The sequence below is a fragment of the Falco peregrinus genome, chromosome Z (genome assembly GCF_023634155.1).
Source record: "Falco peregrinus isolate bFalPer1 chromosome Z, bFalPer1.pri, whole genome shotgun sequence".
NCBI lineage: Eukaryota > Metazoa > Chordata > Aves > Falconiformes > Falconidae > Falco > Falco peregrinus.
The window spans coordinates 75,730,350-75,753,503 of NC_073739.1; the positions used below are offsets into that span (position 1 = coordinate 75,730,350).

Consider the following 23,154-nt stretch of genomic DNA (forward strand, 5'->3'; position numbering starts at 1 on the left):
CCCCAGGGCCAGCGGCCCCGCCGCCACCCCACCAGCGCCTCATACCTACTGAATCAAGACGGGGGCGCGGAGCGCACCTCGCCCCAGACGAGAAGAAGCAGCGGCGAGGCGGAGGGTCCGGGAAGCGGCCCGCTACGCCCTCCCGCCGCTACGCCCTCCCGCCCAGGCCCCGCTACGAGGGGGTCCGGCACCCCACCAGCACCCCTCCCGGCCCACTCGTTACCTGCGCGGTGCCTGGCGGCCCCTGGCTGGCAGCTCCGGCTATCCCTGCGGTCACTGACCACCGACCACCGCCCGCCCCTACGAAACCCGCACAGCGTCGCCACCTCCGACCCCACGACCGGGCGACGCCATCTTATCTGCCTCTCCTCCGCCTCGCCTCGCTTCCCCGGCGGCGAGCAGACGTCACGCCGCCAGGTCACCTGCCCTCGCCGGCCCAATCGGGAGGCGCTCGCGGTGACGTCACCGCAGCGGGGAGGGGCGGGGCGAAGGCGGGAGGAGCCCCCCCCCCCCCCCCCTATTCCCGTGAGGGGCGGGGCGGGGGCAGCGCCGGGGATCGTCTCTGTCCCCGTCGCCCTCCCCGTCACCGTCCCGGCCGCGGGCCCGCCGGGGGCCTACCCCAGAACCTGCTGCCCCCGCGGAGTTGGGCATATGCACCTCCTGTGGCTGGAGACGCCAGAGAGTGCCCAACGGTCAGGAGCTGGCTGCTTGCGGTCCGCCTGCACGTTACCGGCTTCTCTCTTTTCTCCTCGTCCTCTTCTCCTCTGCAACCTCATTTGCAAAACGGCGATCGTGGGGTTTGGTCTACTCTAATTTTAGCCCCTGTAAGCACAGGGAAAAGTGCATGTGGGCGCACGAAAAAGCACGCATCGCTCCGCATCTGTTTTAGAAACACAAACATTCCCTATGCCCCACAGTTCCCCTGCAGTGCGGGAGTTTCCCGGTGGAACGGAGTAGCTCCAGCGCTTGGCTGGGCGCCTCACCGTGCAGCGGACAACGTGCACCGAACAACGTGCACCGGGCGCCGGAAGTCACCTGGGGAAGCCGGGTGGTGAAGCCAAGCTGCCTGCTAGTTAAATTGGGTCGTTAAATGTGCTCCCGGCATCGCCCGGCGAGCCGCGGTTGCTCGGAAATACATACAGGTGAAGAAAAAAAGCCAGCCAACGCTGGAACGGCCGGGTTGCGGGGAGGCCGCCCGCCGCCAGGGGGCGCGTCTGTCCCCCAAAGCAAAGGGGGCGGGCCTCCTCCGGTTGCTGGGAAACGAAGCTCTTGGGCGGGGCGGGGGAGCCGCCGCAAAGGTGCCACGCGACTGTCGTAAAAAAAATTAGTCCCAGGGAAAATGTCGTGAAGAGCGGTCGGAGGGGCCTGCGGCTGAAAAAGTGACCGGGACTGGCGTTCCGCACTTACATGCCCCGTCCCGCGGAGGCCGCCTCTCCCTGCTGCTCCATGTGGGGCCCGGTCCGGGCTGTCGGCCTCTCCTCCTCCTCCTCTTCCTTCTCCTGCTTCTACTATGGCCCGGAAAACAGTTAGCAGGAAGCGGAAAGCGGCGGCCGCCGCGGGGCCCGGCGGGCTCCAGGGGGGGCAGGTAGGCTGGGGCGCGGGGGCGGGGGGCAGCCCCCGTCCGCGGTGGGATGGCAGGTACCGGTGCCCGGACATCCAGGTGACCCTGAGCGGGACCTGCTGGTGTCTGGTTGGGGCGGGGAGGGGCGGCGGGGGGAGGTCCCCGTACCTGAGGAAGGTGTCGGGGGTGGGGCAAGCAGCCTCGTCGTCGGGGGGCGAGGTGCAGTGTGCAGCCCCGCGCCGGGGACTCGCCCGGGTCCCTCCCCCGCCCCGTGCCGCGCCGTTGGGGTCAGCCGTTCGTCCCGTAACCGCCGGATCCCTGCCGCCCCCTGGCCGAGCCATGCTGCGGGGCCGCCCCAGGCCGCTACGCAGGACGGTCGGTACCAGGCGGTCCCCGCGGTGTCACTGCCAGGCCCGCCGGGCGAACGGCGGGGGCTGCCCTCTCCTCTTGACAGTTCTTCCTCTCTGCTTCTTGTCTCTACAAGTGTCCGGCACCGAACCGGTGCGGGCTGCTTCTCCTGTCATCGCAGAGTTACTTCTTCAGTACATATTTACTGACATTTAATTTTACGTTGCTGAAGGCTGTATCAGCATTTCCAAGTTAATCTTTGCGTATGGTCTTCTATGGGTACTTTGGAAGACTTCACTAGTTTGCTGAGAATATATTTTAATTTGGAAGTGTCGTGCCTTAAGTTTGTTCTATTTGTAAAAATGTCCGTGTTTGTTTTCCACAGTATGGGTGGGATCACTCCATTCACAAAAGGAGAAGACTCTGCCCAGTGAAAAGGTCTCTGGTGTACTACCTGAAGGGTAGAGAGGTCAGAGTGCAGAATGAGTCCAGCTATCACCGCTTATTGCACGAATATGCAGCCCAGCAGCTTCCCAGCCTTCTGAGGGAGAGAGAATTTCACCTTGGAACCCTTAATAAAGTGTTTGCCTCCCAGTGGCTGAACCACCGACAAGTGGTGTGTGGGACAAAATGCAACACAGTAAGTACAACCTCCCCATCTCTTTTTCCCCTGTTAATTATTTCCACCCCCCACCCCCCATAATGATGCATACTGTAATCGAAGCATGTAGACTGCCAAGGAAAATATTAGGAAGTAATTAGGAGTGGAGTCAAAATCACACACAATTAATTTTGAATGAAGGTAATGCTTAATAATCACCTGTTCTCATCTGAAAATACAACACTGTGCAGATGGCTGTGAACCTGAATGCAAGCCCTGTACCTCATGCAGCATCTGTCTAATGCACAGAGTGATTTATATCTGTTTGAGGGATGGAGAGCAACGATAGGGTTGGATTTATCTTCTTGTCTTGCAAATGGAAAGTTAATGAACGATGCTAGCTTTGCTAAATGGTAGGTATCTTGCTTGGCTAAGTTGCTAGTAAGACTTTTCTTCATTGTGGTCTGTCTTCCATGGTTTGGTTTTATGTATGTTTGTGTGCTGAAGATTTTGAAAAGTTGCTTCGAAACTTAAAGCTGTGATTAAACTCCACATAATTGTCAGAGTAGCTACTAATGTTCCAAGCTTTAAAAATTTATTTCAGATCTTCAGGATTATCCTTTGCTTGGTTACCTCGTGACTTGTTCACTCCAAATCTGTTTGTAGTGTTCAGATATGTTTGTATACCTTTATAGGTTTCAGAAAAAAGTGCTTCAGGCTCTTGAGTTGATGCTTTGAATTTGAAACATTATAGGGAAATATTAAAATTATGTCTGATGTGATTAATAAATGGAGGACTTCACACTTCTTAGATCATACTCTCTCTGATGGAGTTTGTAGCCCAGCTTCACTGGCTGAGGTTGCAATTTCACATATGAAGTTCCGATTAAATTAGTGCAAAATCCAAAATTTGTTCTTTGCAGGTTGGTTAGCACCACAGAAGGGAATTGTGTTGTAAGGAATGTATAGATGAAGCACTCTTAAATCTCAAAATATATCAGTTTGTGTGATTGTTTCTTTGCCTCAAGATTTTCTGTGCCAAAACTACTCAGTGATCTGACCTGCAAGGGATAGTGGTATGTTTTTCTTTTCAGATGTTCTGTTAGTATTCATAGTTACATAGCAGGTGGCTTTCATGCAGTAGCTACTAAGAAGCAAGGCCTACCTGTATAAATTAAACAATCCTTTTAACAGCAATAAGCCTGAAATAGAATCTTTTTGTATTCTTTCTCTATGTGTGTTTATTGCCCCGGCTGCTCAGCAGCCAGCGCTGTTTGTGGAACAGCTTGCAGGAGACAAACTCCTGCTGAAACACAAGCTCTCCAAAAATCTCGCTTACTCTAGCAAGATGACTGCATGTTTTATAGAGCTGCAACAATTTTGCTGTGTTCTGTAACTTCTGTAGTTTCCAGTGCTGCTGCAGCGAAGATAAATGGGCAAGTGTGTTGTTAATGCAACCTAGCAGAAAATTGTTTGGGACCAAACAATCACGGAACTGAAGAGGGATTCAACCATATTGTTGTTCCTACTGCATACGCTGCAACGAAGTCTATGCTTCCACAGCTAGACTTAATGTTACAGATGGATCTTGTCTTTTAATAAGCAAAATGCAACAATTACAAAAAAGTCACTTCAGCATTGTGAAAGTTTTTATATGAATTATGAATACTGTAGTAGCTTTAGCTTGGTTGCTTTGTGTTCACATTTGAACAAGTAGAGTGTTAAACTCTACACTCTAATTATGAGATTTTTCTCTCATCCCCTGAGTAAGCAGCTTAATAACGAAGAATCCCTTTGTTGATTCTCACACACTGAAGTGGTGGTATTTAAGTTGGGAGCAAATGTAAAATACCTTGGTTGACTTTAATGGCGTTTGCTGCATTGGAGGTGCATGTAATTAAAGTTAATGCAACAGAAAAACTTAAACCATAGCAGTTATTTTAATCAAAGCCTTAATGTGGCAGTGAGAGCTTTTAGCATTTAATTTATAAATTGCCCTTGGCTATGCTGTGCCAAAAAGGTTCACTATTTTTAATAACAAAACAAAAATACACTCCTGTCATAGAGAAGTAGGTTTGGGTTTAGTCACTTACTCGATAGTACTAGTCAGTCTAAACAATGAAGAGAATATGTAGCTGTCTGTCACTTGCTCATTTTTAATGAGGATTATAACTTGTTTAATTATTTGGGCTGATTTTTTATCCTTCAAAATATCCCTTGGTATGATTGTGTATATCAAATAACTTTATTGTTCTCCAGTGGATCCTGGTGCTCACAGTTGGGCAGCTGGATGTCAGATATTTGGGGTTCTTAAAGGTACATGCTTTTCCTGATAGTTTTAGGACTATGGAATCTATACAAGCATTCAAGCGTCTAAAAATTCAAACACAAGCATCTGGGCATTCTTGAGGCAGGGTTCATGTTTGCAAGAATCTCCTAGATCTTGCATGCAGTGGGCTTCTTGGTGTTTTTCAAATTGAGATGAAAAAGCAGGCAAACCTCTGAGAGGTGCAGACTATTAGGGCAACTAAATTACCAAAGGCTGATACCATGAAGTCTCAGGATGCTGTTGTCTGTAATCAGCGTCTGCTGTTCAAGGTTCTTAGGGAAACTGAGATATACGTAGGAGACAAGCTTATGGCAAACAAAAACACTGAATATGAGCTTGCTGTAGTTTTCTTCTTATTTTTTTTTACTGTTCCAGGAAATGGCAAAGATTAAAGCAGCTTCTAAAAAGAAGTTCCAATAATAATTTTGCAGCTTCTTTTGCTCCCTTAGTTCTACGTATATATGTTCAGGACATCATTCTTTTGCTAATTGTGAAATTAAGGATGAAAAAAATACAAGAGCTGTAAATCATTCTGTAAATACAGGAAACTCATTAGTTTCCAGTTGCTTGAAAATATAATTGCCTGGAATCTTAATATTCTTGTTTGCTTCCCTTACTCACACCTAGGCAGGCCAGACAGATGTATTTGTGTTTAAAAACCTCCTTACCAAATGCTTTCTTCTGTTTTCTCGAGTGGCTTTTCCAAGGCATGAATGGGTTGGTGTATGAATGCTAGCTGATACCTTTTCTCTCTTTGGTAGATTCATGTGTTGCCTTGGGTGCCCTCCTGTGTATCACCATTCTTGTTTCTTCTTAGAGACTTCAAATTTCTTAGAGAGCCTGTGTCTGGCTCTGATTTGTTTGAGAGCCCATACAATTAAAAACTAGCCTTGGAGTCCTGGGGTTGTAGTGGTGAAACAGTAACACAGTTACTCTTCCATTCGTGAATATGGACTCTTTATAGAGAAAAGATTTTCACTTGCTTTGCAAGTTAATGTATCTTCTGGCTTTCCATAGTAATGAAGAATCAAGAAGACCACTTGCTTCTGATCCCAGGCAAGGAGTGACAAGTCATGTTCCTGCAGTTTGTAACTCTATGCTAAGTTCACTGAACAGTAGTGACTGAATCTCTGTGAATCACAGAATGGTCAGGGTTGGAGGGGACCTCTGGAGATCCAGTTCAACCCCACTGCTAAAGCAGGTTCCCCTAGAGCAGGTTGCACAGAGTTGTGTCCAGGCAGGTTTTGAATGTCTCCAGAGAAGGAGATGCCACAGCCTCTCTGGGCAGCCTGTTCCAGGGCTCTGTCACCCTCAAGGTGAAGAAGTTCTTCCTCAGATTCAGGTGAAACTTTCAGTGCTTCTGTTTGTGATTGCTGCCCCTTGTCCCATCGCTGGGCACCGCTGAACAGAGCTTGGACCCATCCTCCTGACACTTAAGGTATTTGTGTGCATTGATAAGATCCCCTCTCAATCTCCTCCAGGCTAAAGAGGCGCAGCTCCCTCAGCCTTTCCTCACCAGGCAGATGCTCCAGTCCCCTGATGGTCTTTGCAGCCCCCACCGGACCCTCCCCAGCAGTTCCCAGTCCCCCCTGAACTGGGGAGCCCAGCACTGGGCACAGCACTGCAGGTGGGACCTCACCAGGGCAGAGCAGAGGGGGAGGATCCCCCCTCGACCTGCTGGCCCCGCTCCTCCTCATGCCCCCCAGGGTCCCACTGGCCTGCTTGGCCACCGGGGCACACAGCTGGCCCACGGGCAACTGGCTGCCCAGCAGCACTCCCAGGTCCTTCTCCGCAGAGCTGCCCCCCAGCAGGTCACCCCAGCCTGTGCTGGTGCCTGGGGCTGTCCCTCCCCAGGGGCAGGACCCTCCACTTGCCCCTGTGGAACTTCATGAGGTTCCTCTGCCCGACTCTCCAGCCCGTCCAGGTCTCTCTGAACAGCAGCGCAGCCTCCTGGTGTGTCAGCCGCTCCTCCCAGTTCTGCATCATCAGCAAACTTGCTGAGGGTGCGCTCAGTCCCTTCATCCAGGTCAATGGTGAATGAGTTGAATGGGACCGGGCCCAGCACCGACCCCTGGGAGCACCGCGAGCTACAGGCCTCCAGCTGGACTCTGCGCCGCTGATCACAACCCCTGAGCTCTGCTGTTCCGCCAGCTCTCGATCCACCTCACTGTCCACTCATCTAGTCCACACTGCCTGAGCTTACGTGTGAGGATCTTATGGGAGACAGTGTCAAAAGCCTTGCTGAGATCAAGGCAGACAACATCCACCGCTGCTCTCCCCTCATCTTCCATCAGAGAAGGCTATCGGGTTGGTCAGGCATGATTTCCCCTTGGTGAATCTGTGTTGACTCTTCCTGATGACCTCCTTTTCCTCCACGTGCTTTGAGATGACCACCAGGATGAGCTGTTCCATCACCTTTCCAGGGATGGAGGTGAGGCTGACTGGCCTGTAGTCTCCTGGATCCTCCCTCTTGCCCTTTTTGAAGACTGGAGCAACATTGGCTTTCCTCCTGTCTTCAGGCACCTCTCCTGTCCTGTAAAGTTCTGATGCCTTGACTCCTCCATTCAACTTTTTTTTCAGTGACTCATGAGTAAATAGTTTGTTTCTTGTCTCAAGAGCATTTGGTTTGCTGTCAAATGCATGTTAATACCCATGTCTTGTCTTCAGAGTCTGGTATGTTCTGTGCCAGGTGTGATGTGGGTGGTAGTGGTGCCCTTTAGCAGGCAAAGTCTCTCGCTTTTACATCCTTTGCCATCTGTTGACATGTGTTAACTGTCTGCCAGCCTCCTGGAATTAAACACAAGAGGGCAAGACACAAGTAAAAATGGACAAATGTGATTTTATCAGTGAACAAATCCAGTGACATCAAAGTGTATGTCCTTTAGCTAGTAGTGATTCAGAGCTTCATAGCAAGGTGGAATGCCTTGGTGTTGTCCCTGGAAATGTGAATTCAGAGTCACTCACCCTGCTGGCTGCTTTTACCTCTGGTCATTTCTCAGATAATTTCTTTGTATTCTGGATTCTTTTGCTTTGGACCATTTCAAGGAGGATGAGTGAGACCATTATCTACTTTTGTCACCTGTACTGCACAACCTGTGAGTAGGTTTTGTTCTAAGATTAGTGTGTGGCTGATCTAACAACCAAGCTGGTCTCCGTGATACTTGGAAAGTCATGGCAGTCAGGTGAAGACCCTGGTGACTGGAAAAAGAGAAACATTGTACCCATTTTTAAAAATGGTAGAAAGGGGGACCCTGGGAACTACCAACCTGTCACCTTCCCTCTGTGCCTGCGAGGATCATGGAACAGGTTCTCCTAAAGCTATGCTAAGGCACATGGAGGACAGGGAGGTGATATGATACAGCCATCATGGCTTTACCAAGGGGCAGTCCTGCCTGACCAACCTAATAGCCTTCTATGATGGAGTGATTCATCACTGGACAAGGGAAGAGCTACAGATGTTTTCTGTTGGGACTTCTGTAAGGCCTTTGACACAGTCCCCCACAACATCCTGCTCTCTAAATTGGAGAGATATCAGTTTGATGGATATACTGTTCAGGGATGAGGAATTGGTTGGGTGGTTGCATCCAAAGAGTAGTCATCAATGGCTTGATGTCTAGGAAGAGATTGATGATGAGTGGTGTCCCTCAGGGGATCTGTATTCATAGGACCATAGAATGGTTTGGGTTGGCAAGGACCTTAAAGATCATCTAGTTCCAACCCCCCTGTCATGGGCAGGGACACCTTCCACCAGACCAGGCTGCTCAAAGCCCCATCCAGCCTGGCCTTGAACACTGCCAGGGATGGGGCTTCCACAACTTCTCTGGGCAACCTGTTCCAGTGCCTCACCACCCTTACAGTGAAGAATTTCTTCCTTATATCTAATCTAAAGCCTACCCTCTCTCAGCTTAAAGCCATTTTTGTCCTATCACTATATGCCTTTGCAGTTGCACACAGAGGTGGGACGCGCCCCGTCCCTGGAAGCCTCCCAGGTCAGCCTGGACGGGGCTCTCAGAACCTCCTCTACTTGAGACGGCCCTGCCCCTTGCTGGCGGGTTGGGCCCGGCGACCTCTGAGGGTCCCTCCCAGCCCAAACTGTTCTGTGTTCTGATCTCCGCTGGAAAAGGAGTTATGCCAGTTTGGCAACTTAGTCTTCAAAGAGTCCGTGTTTCTTTGGAGCCTGACATACATTAGTAAATCTGCATTGCTATAGAGTGGAAGAACTTTACGCTGAGTATTTTTAAACAGAAAAGAGATGTTTACAATGTGAATAAAAGACAAGACTGACAACTGGGAAAAATCAAACTGTGCTACTCAGCGTGCCCAGCAATAATACTGGTGTAGTGATGCTGTGAGCATAGTCTTGCTTTTGCTGTTGTGTTAGCAAAAAACTTATTTGAAGGGGAACAAGGATGCCATTTTCCAGCTTGCCCCTGAAGGTGAACTCTTTGTGACCAGTTGAAGCTGGTCTGGAGCTGTGCTGCTGCAGAAAGGGATGTTCCCACCTGCTCATTCTTGCTGGCAAAGATGTGCAAGTGGCTAGGGAGTCAGCTGGATCACCTTGCTGCTTTGTGATGGGTTTTCTGTTAGGGTTAGTTTTCAGCAAGGGTAGAGATATGATCAGCTGACCTTGCGGCTACCTGAGGCCTGGTTACTGTCACAAGGGTGGTAAGGCTGGGTGGGTGAGGAGGAAGCACATAGAGTTTCAAATATTGGGTTAAGCCAATTGTGAAACTTCATCATGATCAATTATCTTTTAGTGAGTCTGTTTTTAGCAAGGCAATGTATTTATTTTGGGTTTCTTACAAATGTTAGTATGAATGACTAATGTCTATTTGATTTCTGAGAGCAGAATGTGAAGACATGGGACACAGAGCATATCATGAGTACTTCTTGCATGAAGAATAAGCTATCTCTTTTGTGCATGTTTTTTGTGCCTTGCAAATCTACATCCATCCTGTTTGTGTAATAAAAACATACTGTAGCTCAGGGTGGCAACCTTTGTTTTTGTTCCAGTTGATTTATCAACTGAAAAATAAGGCTGCCTTTTTATCTGCTGCTGTTTTGTGTGCAGTGGCAGCAGTGGAGGGCATGAGAAATTCTATGTGCTGCCTTGAAACAGTATTTCGTAGGCCTTGTGGTTTAAAGTCAATGCTTTCAGTTAAAGATGTATGGGAAGGGCACTTATATTTAATTAATTTGTTTCTTTAGGGTTTTTTTGCCCCCTAAACTGTTGTCTCTGAGAGATAGGTCAAAAAATGGAGGTAGCTTTAATGGAAGACTGTGGCAAACTGTTCTGCTCTCAGTATGGTATCTAAGAGAAAGGTGGATTTTGCATTTCACGCTCTGGTCCCCAGATGCTCAATTCCCTGCCACAGTCTTTACTTTTGGCAAATTGATTACTGAAGTTCTTAGTCAATGAAGTGGGGCAGTTTCTTGATTAACTTGATTGGAAGCTGTTTGTAAAGAGGACAGCCACGTAGTAATTGTATGGGATCCATTTGCCAAAATGACTTCTCACCACTTCTTCAAAGCAAAAGAAATGTATCAATACAGCTAGTAATCTCATTGGGTGTGAAAAGTAGGGGCAGATCATGAAGATTCATGGCTATGACAGCTGTAGTACCTAGCCATGACGGCCTGTCTGTCTTGATCCTTGAGTGACAGCACTGTTGTACATCTGAATTGCTTTAAAGGGAGGGGGGAAAAAAAAAAAGGAAGATGATTTTCTCTCAGTCATGTAGTCCGGCCTGTTTCCTCGTTAGAACAAGGTTGTCCTGCAGAGAACATAATAGCAAATCCAGCTCTGTTTCCTACAGATGAAGTGTGTAGGACTTGCGGCAGGTGGCCAAAGCAATCCTGGCTTGGTAAATCCTGGATGTTAAGTTATTTGGCATGCTAATGGCTTACCTGCGTATGTTTTAGTAGCAGGAAGAGCTGAATTATGCACAAAGCTTAAAATTGAGAGACAAATGTAAACAGTTTACTGTTTGGAGATTGGTGGGGGTTTACTGCATCCAGGAAAAGTTCTTGGGGCTGGTTTTTAGTTTCTATATAATGACTAGCTAGAAAAGAAGTTCTTATTCCTGCTTGAGATAAAGAAAAAAATAAATGTATAGTTCAGCTGTCAGGACTTTTCAAGACTCTAAGAGAGTCCAGGCTGCTTTGGAGTTACTTGCAGATGTACTTTTTTCCAAGAGTAGTGAAGGTACCAGTTTGCTTGGAAGAACTAGGCCAATTTCCATGTTTTCTTTGTATTTATGTTATTGTATGCTGTGGTTTTGGCCACACTTGTTTAAAGCAGTCACATTCTTTACTTTGTTTACTGTAGTGTCTCTAATTACTCTAGTGCCTCTAAAGCTCTTAAAACAGCATTTACATTTTCTGCATTCTTAGTCTATCTTGTTTCTTAACGTTTCTTCCCTTTTGGCTTTAGAAGTGTCTGACTGTTGGCTTCTGTCGTTGGATTTGCATGGAAGATTTCTTGGCAATCAGTGGTGCAGCTTGCAAGTGTGAGCCTCTGGCTTCCTGGCCTGCTGTAGGTGATGCAGGTGTCCTGGCATACACAGGCAGTGGTTGCATTCTAGGGAGATGGTGTTTGTTTTTACACGCAGTGTTCCTCACCAAGCGAGGAGAGAAGTTACTGCTTAGAACTTCACAGCTGAAACTACAGAGCCAGTCCCTTAACTGTGCAGTTTCTTGCCCTAAGAGCAGTTGCTGTTCTGGTTACTAGTGGTGCAAGAATTATTTACTTTAAAAAAGAAAAAGAGAAAGAAAAAAGAAGTAGATATCTGTAGTGAAAAACAAGAAATAATTTGAAAAACATGGGATGTTAGCTAATCCTTACAAACAGTTAACAAAGCGTGGCATTCAGAGAAGGAACAGACACCATAAATAAAGCTGACAAATGCCAGGTTGGGGCATAACTAGGTAAGCTCAAGGACTAAGAAATGGTTAGCAAGAAGGAAATGGTTAGGGAGACTAACCAAAAAATTACTTGAATTATGTGTGAAGTATCCTAATCAGCATGCTGAAAGATTCACCCTCGAACAAAGTAAGCCCCTGCCCACAGAACAGGAGTGGTGAAAAAATTTGTACCTTTAAATGGAGTTGAGGCTTTTAAGAGCCAGTGAGAACTAAGTGTGATGTAATTGTAAACAGTAATTCGAAGTGTATTGTGGTTTACTGTGTGTTAAGAGGGGTGCAGCTTTGTACATTCACTACCTAGCACCCACCTCTGCGCAGACATGCAGTAAATGACACCTCAGCTCTGTGCATCATCGGCTCTTGCACACTAGGTGAAGAACCAAGATTTGGGGTAACAGTAGTACTATGCAACTGGAGAAGTGAGGAAATGACAAAGCAATGCAAAGATTGACAATGAATTAGAGGGTGGTACAGGCAGGTGAAAGCACTGCAAGAAATATGTCTGGTTGCTGCTTCTGAGAATATCTTAATTTGGAAACTTATTGTAGGAAAATTATGTTGAAGATGCAGGGCAGTAATGTGAGGGTCTGATCTTCAGCATTCTGTGTTTCCAAGTTCTTTACCTTTTCAGCCCAACTAGTTTAGAGTTTAACTAAAGGAATTTTGCGTTACAAGTAAGTCTGTATTAACCTTGTATCAAATATGGATGTATGGCAGTGGTGTCAGACTGGAGAATGTGAAGGGTTTTTCATTTCAGTCCGCATACCTGTTGAGATGCTCTTCCAAGTACCTGTCTCTTACAGCTGAAGCATGATTTTTCTGAGTCTGTGGAAACCCTGAGGTGTTTTCCTAATTAGCACTTCTGGTGCCAGCTTTAGGACCTGCAATTCTTAATTTTAGGTACTTCACTGTTGATTTTGTGGGTATGTCAGTAGTTGAAGGAGGACAGGGGAACGGATTGGATGTTTCTGCTGGAGGGAAATACTGAGGAGGAAAAGAGGATATCTAGTCATATGGGTGTTACTAAAAATCGTAACCAAGGAAACTCTCCAAACCAAATGGTAGTTTCGAAAGCAGGCATCGGTTTATTGCAGCGCTGGGTGCGTGGGGGATTTTTCTTCCTAACTTGCAAATAAAGCTGCTTGAGGGTACACCCCCCACCCCCCACCCACCCCGTTATGTACAGCAGAGTGGTTGCATATTCGTAGTATGTTACATATGCATTGTCATTCACACGCAGGATTGGTTACAAGTTTCTCGCCTCTAACCCAAATTAGTGCGCGTCCTCTGATAGCACTGCTGAAGCTCTTTACCAGCTATGCGTGCTCCCCAAGCAGGGCTTTGCCCTCTTTTGGGGTGAGCTATTTGAGTCGGAGGTCACCATCTCCCACTGCCACAATTACTTTGGTCCTACTTTGAACTAACATTCTGTTTGTGGACTGCCACACCTTATCAGCTTGTCTTCTCTTGCAGCTAGAACTTCCTCACTTGCAGACTTCTTTTGCCTAGCATAGGTAATGATGTTCTTTTCACCATTTTGTTCTTTGATTGTGACATCAGCAAAAGAAGAGGGGCTTGTCCTTTGTTCTTTCCAACTAAATTGGTTTTTTAAGTCTTTGGTATGAGGGGAAGGACAAGGGAGCATGAAAGCATGGGCGAGTGCTGGTCCTGATGATGCAGTGACCTTGTTAGTTTTCAGGGATGTGGCAAGGGTGGAGGGACTGCTCTGTGCATTGTGTTTTTATCAGCTGTCTCAGGCAGTGAACTACATTGTAAGGCTTTGGGAAAAGTGTGGAGTGCCTCTCCCCTGCTCAGCTGCACTTCAGCTTTTGCCTGACCCCACAACTGCATGCAAAATGAAGAAATACACAGGAAAATTCAGTTTCTTAAGGAGCAATCATCTATTTGTGCAAGACTGATACCTACAGAGGAAGATCTTTTGCAGGCTGAAGGCGATTCACAATTCTAGACACAACACACAAATAGTATGAATGGATTTCAGCTTTCTGTGTAGAAGAGGTTTAACATACCATACTTGATCAGGTGTTGATTTGACATTAATATTCTGCTAGTTCAGTGCAAGAATAATAGATGTGGGGGGTTTATGTTTATTAAAGAACAGATCTATAGTTTGTGAGTTCACCAAAAGCAACTTTTACATATAACCTTTCTTTGAGAACTTCTAGATTTCTCTCTGTCCTTCTAGAAATGTCTGACAAATTATTTGAGTTTTCTTTTTTTGTTGTTGCCTTTTCCAGTTACTTCCAGAGGCTTTGAGACAACATTCTTTGGTTGTAGAAGGAACAAACTTAAGGGGTGAGGGGTGGAATTTAATTATAAACCTGGGCTATTCTACATCATTTTCCTTAGTGCCAAGTCACCTTCAGATGCTCCATTTCCATGCTTCACTCATGTTCCCTCACAGGGCATTGTCCTCTCTGTTACACATATTTGACTGCTAGTGCATCTGCCCTCTGAACAACATCTGTGAAATGATCCAGCACAAGAGCCTCCCAAATGAATGTGCACTTTGGAAGGCAACGTAAACCTTTGTTCTGGATTAGATTGTAACCCTATGGTTGCATATCTTTGGACTGACACAACTCTGTGTATAATGTCTGTTTGAAGAGTTGTAAGGCTTTATAACTGAGTTTTCTGCCAAGGGGACAGCGACATAGAGCTCCGACTTGTAGTCTTTTTGCAGGGTGAGGTTATGTAACTAGATACCTTTTGGTTTTTTTCTAGATGTTTGCACTGGCAGTACTATATTTAGTTACTGTTCTCTGTGTATCACCAGAAAATAAACTCCAGTTACATAAATCTGTAAAGTATCAGTTTGCCCAAGCTAAAACTTTATAGCAAGTATCTTACCTTGGAGGCAGAAGACTTGTGCTAAGCCCTCTGGGGCTTACTGGCTGTTTTGAGGTGGGTCTTTCTCACTGTAGTACAGGGAAACTAAAAAACTCTATTTTGTCATGGCACTGAAAAGGGAAAAGAGTTTTAGGTTCAAGGGCTTTGTTAAATGGGAAACCTCCCATCACAAATTCCTCTCCTTTCTCTTCCGTTGCTGTGAAAACCAGTTGAGATGACTGAAATAAAGCTCACTGTAATTAAGTTGGTTTACTTGTTTTCAGAAGAAATTTATGCAGTTTTCACCTGTCCTTGCAGCATTTGTGTATTCCAGCTTGAAAAGAACGTCAGTTAGAAATAGGGGGGATATTTGACCATCTTGGTTTTTTTATCTCTTCAGTCATGACTTACATCTCCTATTTTTTTCCCCAGTTATTTGTAGTAGATGTCCAGACTGGTCAAATTACCAAGATTCCTATTCTGAAAGATCGTGAACCTGGCATGGTGAACCAGCAGGGATGTGGTATTCATGCCATTGAGCTCAACCCCTCGAGGACTCTGCTGGCCACAGGTGGAGATAACCCTAACAGTCTCGCCATTTACCGTCTGCCTACACTTGATCCTGTCTGCGTGGGAGACGTAAGTGGGAGTATTTGGGGGAAGTTAGTTCTGTCACTTACAAGAATTGCTGCTTTGAAGTGCCTAATGTCAGAGCAAGGTTAAGATTTGGGAGTCTTGTAGTGGAGAGTGAATTTCTGAAAGCTTGAAAACATTCCTGATTAGCTTGTCTTTTTTTGTTAAGATATCTTAAATACGAGTGAGTACACAAATGTGAGACAGTTCTCAGTGTTCTAAGTCAGATTTCTTCCTCACGTGAATTCAGGTCTACTTCAGATTACTTTAAGCACTGAAAATGTAACAAAATCTTAAATGTTGAAGTCTAATTGTGGTGATGAACTCTGAAACTAGTTTTTTGAAAAATCTCTTTGGAGAATTTGAAAAGATGGTACAAATTGTTCAGATTTTCCCCATACGTGCAGCTTATGTATGTATTATTCCAGATGCAGAACTTGGCTTTGAGAATTAGTTCTAACCCAGTGGCTTACGGCAGTTTGGTAGACTGGTATTCCTTATATTTCTGAAACATCATGAGGCCTTTTTAAAATAGCCATTCTTAAAAAGAAAAAAGGCTGAGATGAGTATAGTGGTGTCCTATAAGCACTTCTCTTTCAAATTCTCCTTTCTATTCAGGACTTCACATAGAAGTTAACTACAGCGGCAGAGGACAGGTCAGAATTTCTGCAGAAGCAGATAACCAGCTGCAGAAAGGCTCAAGTCTGAAGATTTGTATGACTTGCTAGTCATTTTCTTGCTCCTGTGACTTTGCAGCTTTTCAAACAAAACTAGAATCTTACAGTCTTTTTTTACCCACAGATTTCTCACCTGCTTAAGGAAAGATTCTTTAAGTTATAGTCTTGAAGAATGAATCTGCAGGTCATATATTATAAACATAAGATTTTGGTTACTTTTTATAATATGGTTGTGCGGTTGAGGAAATAAAGTATGTAGCTACTTTACAGAAGTAAAGTAGTATACTCTAGAGTATAATGGCACAGAAAAACCTCTTTTTTCTTTTAGGATGGACATAAGGACTGGATATTTTCAATTGCATGGATTAGTGATACTATGGCTGTTTCTGGTAAAGTAGATTTTTCTCTTCCCCCCTTCCCCGCCCCCCTTTCCAGAATTTTATACTGATGTACAGAACTTGGTAGGTCTTAGGGAAGTACCTTTATCCCTTGGATACTTGAATTGTTAGTTCAGTAAGATTTTTTATGTTTTTTTTAACAAAAAGCTAATCCTGGAATTTGATGTTGAATTTAATATAAAAGGTGATCCTTGCAAGTCTTCAACCCAGTATCTGCGTTCAAAAAACACTGTCACATAGTAAGCTTGCAGAGATCAGCAGAGATGATTGCAAATATCCAAGGGAAACATAAGGACCCAATGGAATATAAGCACAGCATGTGAGATAGAAAATACTGAGAGCAGCACAGTTCAGTGTTCTCAAGAATGGAGGCGTGAGTAGAACACTGCCATGTTCTCTGTTGTGTGATGCTTACAGCAGGATGTAGGTTCTAGTCTCCAGAGCTGAGACACCAGGGGAAAATTTACTGAAAGCAATTAGCAAGTCTGATTGCTAAACTGAGTTCTTTAGAACTTGGCTGATGATCCTAATCATGAGGGAAAAAAAAAGACAACTAAAGAAATTTTAATCTTACAGATTTCAATAACATCTGTATCTGAAAGTGTGGAGCAGAAATATTTGAACTCCAAACACTGAGGATATAGCAAATACCTTTATGTGAATTAAGAAACTGCCAATTTTTTGTTACTTTCTTGGTGCAGGTTAAATGCTACAGGAGGAAAAATGGGCATTTTGTCCCATAGCAGTTCACACAGATTGTATAGCCTGAGGTTAAGAGATTAGGCAGCTACTTTCTCACTGCTGTCAAAACAGTTGAGAGTACAAAGGGGACCAGGGGCTTGGTTATTCCTCTTGCTTGTGTTAGCTTCAGCAAGAACAAGGTAGGGCTCTGCTTGTAAAATGTCCAACAGTGTATTTCAGTAGTCTGTGAACATAAAATTAAACTCTGACTAAGCAGCCATAGCTGAGGGAGAATGCATAACTTCACTCAGTTGTACTAGCTGGACAAAAGATTTCCATGGCAAAAGTTTCAGATGGGATGAATAATTCCCAGGATGGCATGAGTCTAGGGTAACAAATTATATTCTCCTTAGCTTCAGGGCTAACTTGTTGAAAAACATACTTTTCTCTTGCTAAGGCTATTAAAAGGGACAACATCCTCCTTAAGTGTGTCAAGATGTTTAGAAATTCTACTGTTGAGAATTTAGCCTCCATAGCAAACAAGATTAGATGCCATTAAAAACCATCAGCATGTAAATTGAGTGGCAGGTTGTTGTGTCATATGCTGCTTGCACCTATGCAAGTGCCATTAGGAAGCTCCTTTTATATTTGGCTGTAGTAGGTGATAGTGCCAAATGACTGAATTCATCTGTGAGGGGGCAAAGCTATCTCTGCTGTGCTGGACCACCCGTGTTGCAACAAGATGTTTTGCTGAACTGATTTTGAGGCTTATTCCCTATGATGTACCAAAGCTTATAAATTTAGTACTCTGATTTAGATACTTAGTCTTTTCTGGCATCTTAATTATGCATTCCCTGTGAGAGGAGGAGGGATGTGTTCTTCACATTGTCAGTGAAGAAACTGAGGTAGGTGTCAAATCTGTCAGAGCTGACTTAGATGGAAGTTAGTTGTCTAAACACTAGAAAGGATGGGTATAAGGCCTTGGGTTAAGCCTGTGTTGATCTATGAACCAAAGACATTCAGATTGTGTCATCCAGTATTGTTATTCTTGTTGATTCATATTTTGGATTAATGTCTTCAAATTCAGTAGAAAAATAAGATGAGTTCGTGCTTATTTAACCTCAGTTCCTGCGCTACATTCTTTAAACAAGAAGTTGCACAGGTTTTAGCAAAATAATGTTTTTAATCAGTTTCATCCAAATTCATATAAACTGCGGTTTATGTTCAGTTCATGGATATTTGTGTACATATCCATAAACATACTGGTAGAAATCAAATGAACCCAAAATGACATAAACCCAAATGAGTTTTCTTGGGGGTTTCTGTATTGGCTTAACAGACTGTCAATCTTAGCCTTGGTAAACCACGCTGAACATGTAAGCTATTTAGTCACATTGGAGTTTATTCTATGGGTGACTCTTTGATGGTGATTGTTGTACAGGATTGTGGTTTTTGATGCATCCTCATCAGTTTGAAAACAGATGAGGTAATCTATGCTTGGAAACCATGCAGACAAACAAGCTGACAATGAGTTCGCAATGTTATGAACTTTACAGCTCAGTAAATCACATTTTTATTAATAATTAACATGTAAGCATCAACATTGTGTTCAGTTAGATTAATTGTATCCTTTCTTTCTTTCAGACCCTATTGTTTATTCCTTTTTTAAAAAGGGGAGTTATGTGTATATGAAATGGACTACTTATCTATGGATTATTTTATTCAGGTTCCCGAGATGGTTCAATGGGTCTCTGGGAAGTCACCGAAGATGTGTTGTCCAAAAGTGATGCTAGGCATAATCTCTCTCAAGTTCCTGTCTATGCCCACATTGCACACAGGGCTTTGAAGGATATCCCCAAGGAGAACACCAATCCTCACAACTGCAAAGTCCGAGCATTGGCCTTCAACAACAAGAACAAGGTCAGTAAGAGAAGCAAAACAGTTGAGAAGTCCTAAAACTGTCCATATGTATTAGAAAAAGAAAAAAAGTTACCTAAATATAAAATCCTGCAGAAGCAACCTAATATTTTTTTCTCTGATCCTTTTGCATCCTTATCATGTGAGGTGGTAGTCTTCATGTGCTGTATCTGCTTCTGCCACAAGTGAATGGAGCTCAAATGTTTTTTCTAAATTCAGGAGGCCTAGAGCTGAGTACTCATTACAGTCTGTTTCAGCTTAGTAAATGCATCTCTGCACTCCTGAGTCCAGACAAGGAGGTTTCCGTTTCCTTCTACAGCTTCATACAAAGGTTTGGAAATGAGTCCCAAATTCATTATCCGTAGGCGACACCATCCGGTCACTGCTAGAAATCCTGAGTTCTCTTTTTTGACTTGGGGGGGTGGGGCGGCAGGGGGGGGGAGGGGGGCGTGTTGGAGTTGGGGAGGGCGGTGATTTGGTAAGTCACCTCCTTCCTTTCAACTCCAAATTTTCTTTCTCCTTGGGCTGTTTCAGATCCAAGACAAATCACATTTTACTGAATAATTTGTGCTTTCTTTTATGACACTGTATCCTTGACATTGCTCAGATTGTTTTGCTAGTACACTACCAAAGATCATAGGACTGTTCTTAAATCCTTGAGGAAGCACTGTCCAGCATAATTGCTTTAAGTATTCTGTTGTGAGGTTCTCCCATTCAAAAGCAAACTACTTCAGAATTTGTTCATCCAATGGAATGCAAAACAAGGCATCTTTTAATCCAATACTGTAAAAGAAACATTTGAATCAACTATCACTGTTAACAAAGTATAAGGATTAGGCACTACTGGGTATACATCAATCACTATTTGATTAATAGCCCTTAGATCTTGTACTAAACAATATTCTTGTGAATGTGGCTTTACAAAAATCCATGGATTAGAAGATTATTCACTATAGGCTCCAGTCCAACCTGAGCTACCAATTTCATAGGATATTGTTTTTGTCTAACTGGCTTTGCTCCCAGTTTCAACTCTACTGTTACTGGTTCTGCTGATTTACCTCCTCTAGGCTTCTCAGTATCCCAGACAAAAGGAATCACTGTGCTCATGATTTCAGAGGGGGCTTCAACTTACTTGTCCTTATTTTCAGCTTTCTTCGTTTCTGACAATTCCTGTAATGTATATATATTTGTTTGTGCCTTCCAGGCATTATTTTGTAGAATACATACTGGAACTTTATTCTGATCAATAGTTATCTGTGCTCCCAATTCATTTAATAAATCTCTTCCCATCAGAGGTAGGGGACATTCTGGCATATGTAACAATTCATGTATAAAGAAAGGTCTGGTTTCTCATTTTCCTGTGGCAACAATTACTGGCATAGAGAATTTGCTCATTGGCCCTTTACAGCTATTTAGTACAGAATATGTTGCTGCTGCGTCAACTAAGAATGTGTTTCATTCCCCAGCTTAACTGAAACCAGGGGTTCAGCTGAGGGGTATAGTTCCTTAACCTCCAGTCCCCATCAGTCTGAGTCTTCCATACCACCCATAAGCAGATCTGGCTCTGGAATGGATGCAGATGGGGGTATCCAATTAGTTGATTGTTTCTTTGGACATTCATTTTTCCAACATCCTTTTTCCTTGCAAATCAGGCACTGATCTTTCCCCAAAGGGAATTCCTTTTATTTCCTTCTACTCCTTGTTCTCTTTTGTGCCCTCATACTCTTGGGGAAACCTCTTTACCGAGATGAGGTTTGGGCTTGGGTAGATGTGGCTGTCAAAATTGCAGCATTTTGTTTCTTTTTCTTTACTTTCTGTTTCTCTGCTGCCACCACCCCGCCCCCAGCCCTGCCACTGCCAAGACCTCTGTTATTATATACCTTATAAGCAATTTCTATCAACTGAAATAGCGACATTCCAGACACACCATCTACTTTTTCCAACTTTCTTCTTATTTCTGGAACTGACTGCCCCACAAAGCAGTGAAAGCCATTTATCATCTCCTTCTCTTCCTGAGCTTTTTCTAACAGCATTCTTTTTCCTTGGGGAAAAAAATCTCTCCTTATTATCCACAACACTATCCTGAAACCATCAGTTGCACATAGTCTTCCTCATTCTGCAATTTGGAACACCTTTTCACAATACTAGAAGCACAACAACGCTGAGGCGATTTCTTTTTATCTTCCGTCATCATTCATACAGCAGAATCAGATATCATCAGTTTACATTTCCTTCTTGTTTCATGATCATTTCTCAAGGAAAAACAAATACACATATGGGATTTCATCCTATATTCCTTCACATCTACAAAAAAACATTTACTGCAGTACTGTATTATTGCTTATGCTTCCATTCTTAGGCCATGTCTCCTGATCATCTAACGTATACAAGGGCCACCAGTGATTACAATATTCTATCATTTTTTTCCAAGTGAGGGAGTCGCCACCAAACTTGCTCCCATGTTTTAGTACACAACCCAAAGGAGAACTGTTAAGAAACGCCTTTCCAGTAGAATGTCTGGTTCCCATGTCACAAAGTTTCAAAATCACAAAAACCCAATATCTAAACAAAATCAGGCAAACAAAACTTGACACAGACAAAATCCAGCAAACAAAATCTGACAAACTTTCAAATTACCAGTGTCCAAAATCCAGTCTCCAGGTGTGCCCATAATAGAGTATGGATTACACAGTTGTGTGCTTCAAATATCCTGGTGGGACCCTAACCTACAATACCAATAGCATAACTAATCTTATTTAATATCCTGGTGGGACTCTAACCTACCAGTGGGACTCTAACCCACAATCTGATATGACTTATTTGTGAGCAACCTAAGTATTTATGACCAATGTGGTTAATATCTCAAGGAGCTGTCACAGAGACTCACCTGGCAAGGGAATCAGAGGGCCTCCCTGAAAAGTCTCCGGTGCATGCTTGGAGGGCTCATAATTCGTCTGGTCTATCAAGGTTCTGGAGAGTGGATCCCATCTGGTCGCCCAATTCTGTTACTAAAAATCGTAACCAAGGAAACTCCAAACCAAATGGTAGTTTCGAAAGCAGACATCGGTTTATTGCAGCGCTGGGTGCGTGGGGGATTTTTCTTCCTAACTTGCAAATAAAGCTGCTTGAGGGTACACCCCCCACCCCCCACCCACCCCGTTATGTACAGCAGAGTGGTTGCATATTCGTAGTATGTTACATATGCATTGTCATTCACACGCAGGATTGGTTACAAGTTTCTCGCCTCTAAGCCAAATTAGTGCGCGTCCTCTGATAGCACTGCTGAAGCTCTTTACCAGCTATGCGTGCTCCCCAAGCAGGGCTTTGCCCTCTTTTGGGGTGAGCTATTTGAGTCGGAGGTCACCATCTCCCACTGCCACAATTACTTTGGTCCTACTTTGAACTAACATTCTGTTTGTGGACTGCCACACCTTATCAGCTTGTTTCCTCTTGGAGGCTTCTTTCTGCATAATTTAGATAACAACATTCTTTTCACCCTCTCTTCTTTGTTTCCCAAGGCTTGATTAGAAGTCCTTTCATTCATCGATTTTGATGACTTCAGAAGGTCAGCTTGACCTCAACTTTGTGCACAGATTTGTTTAACATACAGTTAAACACTAAATCAGAGTTCAGTAATTCGGGAGTTTAGACAACATTTACAAGCACCGAAACACCTCTTGCGGCTTGAATCCTGCTCTGAAGTGCTCTTGTTGCTTTCATTCCCCTTTTGTGAAGACCTGAATGAACATTCAGGCAGTTCCTGTTTTGACGGCTGAATCCTTACTCGATTGCTCAGCAAATGAGGTGACTGACTCACAGGGCGGGCACCAGTGCTTGATTTGGTGTTATGTTGTTGGCATTTGACAAACAGTAAATGTTAACCTCCTCCATGCTGATACCTTGTTACTACTAGTGGGAGTTGCAGTTGATCCTCCATTGCTTTTCTTTCTGCCTTCCAAGAGCGGGTAAGATCTGAAGCAAAGGCGGGTGTGCTCTCAGAAGCACAGTGCTCCTGTGGGCTTTATTACTCACTATAGCTGTTAATTACTCCTTTGTGATGGAGACTGCATATAGTTTTTTGAGTAGCATAGTGCCTGGAAAGAAATGTTTGCTTAATGGTCAGAATCAGTGTAGGAGCTGCTGAAGAGTGCTGTTAACTCTAGCTTGTACCGTCTAATAATTATTTATTTGATTGCTAACAAGATCTATACTTTTGAAAATTATTTTTGGGGTTT

The 23,154-nt window shown here is 44.3% G+C and overlaps 2 protein-coding genes across 5 annotated transcripts in view; one reads left to right on the forward strand and one right to left on the reverse strand.

The window, feature by feature from the left end:
- Positions 1-1,495, reverse strand: part of UBAP1 (ubiquitin associated protein 1) — a 37,560-nt gene extending 36,065 nt beyond the window's left edge. For 2 of the 4 annotated variants that reach the window (XM_055790244.1, XM_013300839.3), the window contains exon 1: positions 224-416. The gene's annotated coding sequence lies outside the window, so the exon portion shown is untranslated. Of the gene's footprint in view, positions 1-223; positions 419-1,407 lie in introns of those variants that run through there. The other 2 variants (XM_055790242.1, XM_027789593.2) reach the window with 2 other exon arrangements.
- DCAF12 (DDB1 and CUL4 associated factor 12) overlaps positions 1,295-23,154 on the forward strand; it is a 31,684-nt gene continuing 9,824 nt past the window's right edge. Inside the window, exons 1-5 of the mRNA XM_055790245.1 lie at positions 1,295-1,585; positions 2,295-2,549; positions 15,046-15,252; positions 16,252-16,312; positions 18,729-18,922. Coding sequence (XP_055646220.1) covers positions 1,511-1,585; positions 2,295-2,549; positions 15,046-15,252; positions 16,252-16,312; positions 18,729-18,922 — 792 coding nt within the window. The 5' untranslated portion in view covers positions 1,295-1,510. The remainder of the gene's footprint in view (positions 1,586-2,294; positions 2,550-15,045; positions 15,253-16,251; positions 16,313-18,728; positions 18,923-23,154) is intronic.